Here is an 8,470-nt window from a genome sequence, read left to right on the forward strand (position 1 = left end):
TGAGTAATGCTACACACCTGAGTCACCTGGTTGCTATAGAAATGTTATCCATAAATCAAGCTGAGCTTATATATATTAAGCTGACGTGAAAGAATGTTCTAAGGGTGTGGTAGGTTTGTTTCTTGTAATACAAGTATCTAGATTGCCTTCTGGATACCTTCACTAAATACAAACAGAAACGTTCCAAATACCACACTCGCTCATTGTGGTTCATTCTTGGACACACATTTTCAGCTCTAAGAACTAAAATTAGTACTGAACAGTTATTTTAGAAACATTTAAACCTGAGTGTAAAATGACTTTTGAGCAGTTTTATTTTTATTTGAATCCATTGACTGTTATGGTTCCTCTAGCAAATCAAAAATACTATAATTCTTTAATACATTAGTAACAATATAACAATAGAATATTTAATTAAAAGTAATTGTAGCATTGCAGTTTTTATTGTAGTTGCACTCTTTTTATTCAAGTTTAAAATTGGATATTTTCACTTTTGGGCTTAGTCTGTTGTGTGAAGAAATCGTTCTTTGGATTTTAGATTTTAATATTAATGGCAAGCCTCGTTTAAATTATTTCAAACTTTTAAAATTTGAATTTAAAACATCTGCTTGGAAAGTAATTCTCTTGCACTGCATGCAGGAAAGTATTAAATGGTCTCCTTTATTCCTGCTTATTTTGATCTTCTAGCTTGCCTAGTGGAGTTAATGATAAAAGATAACTTAAAATTTGCTTTTAATAAACACAAATACTTTAAGTTTGTGAGGTTTTGGGGGATTTTTTTTAGCTAATAGGTTTAAATTAAAGGGCCTCTGAAATGTTACACAAATGTAGGGGATGTGATAAAGATACTAGACAATGCTTATTGCTACCAAAAAAAAAGTGGCATTCACAACTGGAAACTCAAGTTAAATAATTACACTTTCTTGTTTTTAAGAGAAAACTGAGAATGATGTTTTTGTGAAGCCTAGCAGAATCTCCTGAAGCTTTGCTGATGCCAGGTTTTAAGTTGTCTGTAGCCATCGATTCAGAGTGTTCCCTTTCCCTTTTCAGTAAAGCCCAGAGAGTTTAAAGCTAAACTGATGTTTTATTAATATCTAGTTTGAGAGCAGTATCAGTTCAGCCCTTCATAAGCATGAACTGGTTTCTGGTGTATCTGGAAAACTGAATAATCCTTCGATGTCTGGTCCCCTCTCTCCCCTGCCCTCAGGGTTATTGCAGGATAAGCGGATGGAGATGGACAAGCACGGCCTCGGCGCTGGAGACTACAATCGGGTGGTTGGGAAAGGCCCTGGTTCTCGTCCTCAGATTTCCAAAGAGTCTTCCATGGATCGCGGTCCTTACTTCGATAAGGTGAGTGGGTGTCTTGCTGGGGGACACTTCTAAACTTTTTGACTCTGCATTCTGAGTAGTTACCGGTGTGCTCCTTAGCTTTCTGCGTTTAGTGGCGAGGGAAATCAGGGCTTTCTTGTTAATCCAGAAGATACGTTTTGTTCTTTGTAACTTACTGATGTGTAATACTAAGCACTTTCTGTAGCCCATGTGCAGTGCCAACGACTAACCTGATCTCTTTTGTTTTCTGCCTGTTTCCTGCTGGTGCTGGACTGTCATGTGACTCTGCCCTTCTGCTCCTGGCAATGGTTTCTCCCTTCTGCTTGCTTGCTGGCTGGTTGTTGCGCGTCGGTTTGTCTGTCCAAGCAGGATGGCATTGTAGCAGACGAGTCCCAAAACATGCAGTTTATGTCCAATCAAAACATGAAGCTTCCCCCTTCAAATAATGCACTACCTAACCAAGCCCTTGGCTCCCTAGCCGGGCTGGGTATGCAAAACTTGAATTCTGTTAGACAGGTAAGGCTGGGTGCATATCCTTGGCATGTTACTTGACAGCATTTAATATCTTTTGATATAACATCCTAATTACCTATGTGATTGATATGTGTTTAACGTCTAATTTGAATGTATAGGGGTGGGCGAAGTGGCAGAAGAGGTTCATTGTCACTAACTGTCCATCCTTTCCCCAGAATGGCAATCCCAGTATGTTTGGTGTTGGTAATATAGCAGCACAGCCCAGGAGCATGCAGCAGCCTCCAGCACAACCTCTTAATTCATCTCAGCCTAATCCACGTGCTCAAGTGCCTCCTCCATTACTACCCCCTCAGGTAACTGAGTACACGGACCATTCTATGTATAAACTACCAAAATGCTGCTTCAGAAAATCGTGATTTGCTTATTGGTGTTGCTGATACTTAATGTGTAAGTATTTGAAAACACACTTGGTTTGATCAGTGTTTCAGAAATGAGGCAACTGGTAACTATAGATGATAATATTCTACATCTAGTGTAACTAATTGCACATTACTGTCAGTCACGCTTCATCCTGGTCCATTTTGCAGGTTCCAGTATCATTACTGAAGTATGCACCAAACAACGGTGGCCTGAGCCCACTTTTTGGCCCACAACAGGTAGCCATGTTGAATCAACTGTCCCAGTTAAACCAGCTTTCTCAGATCTCCCAGTTACAGGTAAGCTAACAAAGCTAGTCGCTCTGTGTTCTGTTTGAAAGTCTAAGTAGAGACTTAACGTCAGCTATAAACTGTTCTTAAAAAAACCACCACAAAACACTGTCTCCTAGCGGTTGTTGGCTCAGCAGCAAAAAGCGCAGAATCAAAGGAGCATGCCTTCTGGTGGTCGTCAGCAGCAGGAGCAGCAGGTAAAGACATACGTTCATTATTAACTTCTCAAACTATCTCTAAAACCTCTTCTTTGTCCTGAGCTGCATTTCTTGTATAACTTATATTAAAACGTGCAAGAGTGAATGGGATTTTGACAAGCTTTAGAGGAGTGACTTAGCTTAGTGCTGGGGTTTTGCTGTGCTAAGACGCATGGAACCCAAAGAAGTGTTTCAATATCCTGCTTTAAAGGTGGAAAAGCTTTTGCCTATTGATATTGTAACTGCTCTGTTTTTTTAAGGGTCGATCTCTTAGTATGCAGCAACAGATGATGCAACAGTCCCGTCAGCTTGACCCAAACCTGTTACTGAAGCAGCAAACTCCACCCTCTCAACAGCAGTCACTCCATCAACCCACCATGAAATCTTTCCTTGAGAATGTCCTACCCCATGCTACTCCTGAGCTACAAAAAGGGCCATCACCAATAAATGCATTCAGCAGCTTCCCTATAGGTGGGTTTCTCCATGCTGATTTCGTACAGTCAGTGAATGCTTGTGTAACACACAGCCTTTCTTTTCACGTTGCCTGCCTCCTCTGAAACAACAGTGATTGTAATCCTGTTAGCACTTGCGATTTTAATGGAAGTCGTGATTCTTTGTGGGGCTTATCCATTTATCTTTGTTCAGCAAAGAACTTTTTTCACAAGTACACTCCTTCCCAGAAGTGACTGTCTGTATTTCAGTGCAAAATGCTTTACATTCTTAAAGAATGTCTGTCTCCTTTTATTTCTTTTTTATCCTCTGGGTCCCAAGGATGACGCAAGGTCCTTTTGCAGTTATGATTTCTGGAGCTAAAGCACTCTTAGAAGTAGAATCCATACAAAGGATCCATTGATGTGGTCTCATTTCTTTGGATTTTAAAAACCTTTTCAATAAATCTGGAATTGCATAGGTAGAACAAAAACCGTTAATTTCCCTTTCAGTGGTTTTGTCCTGGAAAGAAAGCTTTTAGCTCTGCATTGTTGAAGAATGGTTGTCTCATTTCAGGCAAGATGTCTGAACATTTATAAATGCAAACATCTCCTGTTTCTTTCTCCCTATATTTCCAGGCTTCTGTCCAATTTCTACTTCAGAAATTCCAGGCTTGTATATTTTCTCCTTACTTTAGGTCCCTTTTTAATGCTGTCTTATACTTACTACAACTGTACACCATTTACCTCTTGTTCCTTATCCCTATTTTTTTCCTCCTCTTCAGTTTGCTTTTCTTCTGCGTTATTCTAATCTGGTCGTTTCTGTTGGGCTGATTTCCTTTGCATTCTCATTGCCCTTTGTAGAAAAGTTTGTTTAACAGAGACTGCTGCTGGAAACCTTGTGGTTATGGGGGAGTGTTACGGAGCCAGGGGGTCGGTGCAGGCCACGCTGTCGCGCTGCATGTAGCACACTGGAGTTTTGCTTGTGGCCAGTCGTAAGTCCAGGCTGCTGCTTAACAGTTGCTGCTGATGATTGGCATCAAGATCTAACTACTGCTTTCATTCAAAGGGCAAGGCATAAAAATGAAGTTTGTTTAGCTGTTAGAGACACTGTGTTAGGTCTAATGAAAGGAATGTTTAACTTTCTCGCCAGACTTCATGCTGAGTAATGGCATCCTGTCTATGTTAGGTTCCTTTCTGTTTCATTTCTGGAGTTGAATTGTTGTATACTGTTGTTCAGTAGCTGCTTTCTCACCTTAATCATTGCCACGTTTCAGGAACCTGCAGTATATGTAAGATTGCTTTGAGATCCCTCAGGAATCTGCTGCAGTAGACGTAAGAATTTACTGTATAGTGATATAAGCAAGAGGAGCCACATTCAGTCCACAAATAAAAGGCTTCAGGGTAGAAATAGTAGGTTGCTGGAATTTCTTCACCCTTTAATGAAAAATTGAGTCCAGAGGAGTATTGGTAGCATCCTCCACGTGCACGAAGTGTAGTAGCATAGTCATGTCAGAAGGAGCTGGACTTGCAGGTATGTTACTTTCTCCATGTTCTAATATTAGCATCAGGAGACCTAGCAATGGAAGCAGGGAGGTCCTGTTCACATGCCAGGGAACTGAATTTGTCAAGATTCACTTGATATTTGTTCATCAAAAGCAGAAGTTGGGGGTAGGTGGGGGGTGTCCCTCTCTCTAGTTGACCAGTGCTGCAGTCACATCCTGATTCATTTATAGAATTCAGTATTTCTAATATTAAAAATGTCTTTTACTGCCAAATAGTGAGTATAGGCGAACAGTATAAAATCATCCACAATCGGAAATGAAAAATTTCTTCTTGAAAGACTGTTTAAATTATAGATTATGTCCAGGGACTGATGTTCATCCCCCAGTCCACAGGTTTCAAATACAGCGCTCTGACATGGACCTGTGCCTGGCAGGGGGCTGTCATTAACCTTCTCAGCTGGATGTGCCTGTTTGCCAGCTGGTGATCTTTCTAACCCTTCTTTTAGAGGTCTGTCTCCTGTAAGCTTCTTCAGAGTCAGAAGAAAGGTTATTGTTGGGCACAGGTTGTTGCTTTGACAACAGCAAAGTGCCAGAGGGAGAGGCAGCAGACACTGGATTGGTTGGACCTTTCCTTTCTTCTGTTTCAGCTGTTGATAGCTGTTATATTTCTTAAAACTCAGCTGTCCTGTTACAAGACACTTTCTCTGAGGCTTTTCAAGGGGCTGCTCTTCTGGCATCAACATCTGCTCATGCCTTTAAGAAAAACAAAGGGGAAAAAAACAACCAACCAACCAAACAAACAAAAAAACCCAAACCAGCTTTTATGTGGCAGTGAATATTGACTTAGGAACAAAATTCAGCACTAGTTTCCAGTGCTGAGTGAAGGTGTTTCTAATAGAGATTTGAGCGTTTCCCTGTGTGTCTCTGGCCCCAAGTTAACTGTTGTAGTGGTTTGTTTTCAGAAATGAAGTAAACAGATCTGAGGGGCTGGAAGTGTAACCAGGTATGGTTGTGAAGGAAGGATTCTTACAGACCCAGGGAGAGAGCAGGCGTGCCAAAGCCAGCAGCGTGGGCACGCTGTCCAAGCCCAGCATAGCTGGTTCTCACAGGCATTGGGACTGATCTGGGCTGGCGTTGTGGTGATTCTCTGGCACATACACGTTTTGAAACACAACAGCTTAGAACAGGCGAAGACAAGTTTTGTTTTCTCTTGCTGAGGTTTTAATATTCAGTGTGAACAGGATAGATGGAGGAGGGGAGTAGTATTGCTTGTGCAGTTCCACACCAAGTGCTTACCTGCCTGTGCTCGTGTGGTTCAGGAGCTGGCGAGGTGTCCTGTTGGACAGCCCACGTAAGAACGGGAATGAAGTGGTAACTGCAGCTATGGTACATAACATCTGCTGGATGGGGATGAGTACAGACACACCCTCCTGCTGAGAGAAGTATCTTCTATAACTGAGAGTAGCTCTTCAAAGTGCTGTACTTCTGCTTCGTACAGATGAGACCGGTTGTTGTGCTGGTGCTAGACTGGTGTTAGAAGCGCCACGTTTCTTGGATGTTTGTGTTTTAGTTTCTCTGACTTCCTCAAGGGCTTCTTCCACTGACATTTTTGCATGAAGACATCAGCTGAGAGCTTCAGAGCGCTTTGCACTGCTAAGCTTAGCTTCTGTCTGTAGTAAGTTCACTGTATTAAATGCTAGAATGTTTCTCAAAAACAGAGACTTGGAAGCATGAAATGACCATAGGAAGATGCTCTTAAATGTTTATTAGGACAGCAGTGGTAATCAGCAGAAGCAAAACATTTAGTGTGTGTTTCATAAGCTATATGTGTTTCTAGGAATGAACTCAAACTTGAATGTAAACATGGATATGAGCAGTATTAAAGAGCCACAATCTCGACTGAGGAAATGGACTACAGTAGACAGCATTTCTGTGAACACATCGTTAGATCAAAACTCCAGCAAACATGGTATGTTAAACGTGGCATTAAGTAGCATTTGACGTGACACATCAGATTTTAAGTGTGACAGTTGCTGCTAACTTTACCTCAGTCTGGTTGGGAATGCTTCCTGTACTTTTAAACCCAAAGCTTTAGGTTTTCTAGCTTTTTTTTTTCCCCCCACCCTGCTGGCCCTAGGGTAATGTGTGGGGATTTAACTCTGTGCATGCATTCTGGTCATGTCTGACATTTTTAGCTACAGGTTTTCGTTATGAATGTGTGCATTTGCATTCTAAAAATGGGGAGAGCTTAGAAGGGATAGACTAGTACCATTGCTTGCTTCATATTTCATTCCAGTAATCAGGATTCATATGACATTTTGACTGTTTCAGTTGCTTGATATCTCATCCAGCCAAAATCTGAGTCTATAGCACAAAGGTTCTGTGCCTAAAGATAGTTATAAGATGTCTCCAGTCTCCTGTTGCTGTTCAGTCTTCAGATTGTTTGGATATTTTTAGATTTGTCAGCTGTTTTACTCCTATGAAATGACTTGCTGCCTTAAGCATCTAGTGGAGATACCCTGCTGCTGCACTTCTGAACTTCACCTGAGGGGTACCCACAGAAGTGGTGGTGTTACTTTAGCTGTAGGTAATGGTTTCTGAATAGTATTAGGAATTTGATTATTTGAACTCCATATTGCATTGAATCACTAGTAAAGGTCATTGATTCCCTCGGAACTGTAGAATATCTTTGGCTTTGCTGTGTAATAACTTTTAAACTTCTCCTGACAGGGCTTGCACAGAATCAAATAGATTGTGTACAGTGCTTTCATTCCCTGTTCTGCCTCCAGTGATTTTTATTCTTTATTTTTTTCCCCTCCCAGGAATACGAGTAGAATTTACAGAGCTTTGCAGTAGCCAAAGATCCTTCAGATTTTGTAGGTGTTTCTTCCAAGAGCCCTCCCATCACTGGATATAGTCACTACCCTTGTTACCCAGATGGGGTCTCACAGAATGCTCTTACCCTCTTGAATTAATATTTTACTTATATGTAATAAGTATAATATTTAATGAGGTGATTTGATGGGAGATCCTTCTCATGGTTTTCTCCTGAATTATTCAGAGATATTTCATTTTAGATTATAGCTTGACCTCAGAAGAGGACAGTATGCTGCTATATATTTCATGAATGCTTTACACAGGCATGGTTTTGTGTATATATCGGTGTATAAAAATACAAAAATTGGCTATGAAAAAATATTTGACAACTATTTTATTTTTTTTTTTAATTAGGTGCTATTTCAAGTGGTTTTAGGCTGGAAGAGTCTCCGTTTGTTCCGTATGACTTTATGAACAGCAGTAACTCGCCAGCCAGTCCTCCCGGCTCCATTGGGGACGGCTGGCCCCGTGCCAAATCGCCTAATGGCTCTAGCAGTGTTAACTGGCCACCAGGTACGTGCTTACTGTGCAGCTGGGTGTCTGCCCTGTGCCTTGTCATGGCCTGGGGAGGGACAGGGAACCTGCCTACAGAGAAGCATTAAGGGTGTGTTTTTAGCAAATTGAAATCGAGAGCAGTAGTTTTATTGTACAAAGAGATGTGTTATCGCCCTGCTTTGAGATTTTACCCTGGTGAGATGGGACCAGAAGAACTAGAAATGAAGTGAATAAAGTGAAAAGAAGACTTAATTTAAAGTCAATTAAATGCTTAAAAGGTTTTGGATTTTCAGTCATTAAGAGTTGTATTGTTTAGACAGCTGCTTCCTGGGGAAAAAAAAAAAAAATCAAAATAAGCTTTTTTTTTTCTGACTCTCTGTTCCTAGAGTTTCGTCCTGGTGAGCCATGGAAAGGTTATCCAAACATCGACCCTGAAACTGACCCTTACGTCACTCCTG

At 41.0% G+C, this 8,470-nt stretch overlaps 1 protein-coding gene across 7 annotated transcripts in view; it reads left to right on the forward strand.

Annotated features, from left to right (window-relative positions):
* The window catches only part of TNRC6A (trinucleotide repeat containing adaptor 6A), a 50,941-nt gene that overhangs the window by 37,295 nt on the left and 5,176 nt on the right, over window positions 1-8,470 (forward strand). For 6 of the 7 annotated variants that reach the window (XM_068424052.1, XM_068424053.1, XM_068424054.1 and 3 more), the window contains 8 exons: window positions 1,208-1,350; window positions 2,019-2,156; window positions 2,391-2,519; window positions 2,630-2,707; window positions 2,968-3,178; window positions 6,478-6,609; window positions 7,872-8,030; window positions 8,399-8,470. The exon at window positions 8,399-8,470 is cut by the window's right edge. In XM_068424052.1, coding sequence (XP_068280153.1) covers window positions 1,208-1,350; window positions 2,019-2,156; window positions 2,391-2,519; window positions 2,630-2,707; window positions 2,968-3,178; window positions 6,478-6,609; window positions 7,872-8,030; window positions 8,399-8,470 — 1,062 coding nt within the window. The remainder of the gene's footprint in view (window positions 1-1,207; window positions 1,351-2,018; window positions 2,157-2,390; window positions 2,520-2,629; window positions 2,708-2,967; window positions 3,179-6,477; window positions 6,610-7,871; window positions 8,031-8,398) is intronic. The other variant, XM_068424056.1, reaches the window with a different exon arrangement.

The sequence above is a fragment of the Nyctibius grandis genome, chromosome Z, assembly GCF_013368605.1.
Source record: "Nyctibius grandis isolate bNycGra1 chromosome Z, bNycGra1.pri, whole genome shotgun sequence".
Lineage (NCBI taxonomy): Eukaryota > Metazoa > Chordata > Aves > Nyctibiiformes > Nyctibiidae > Nyctibius > Nyctibius grandis.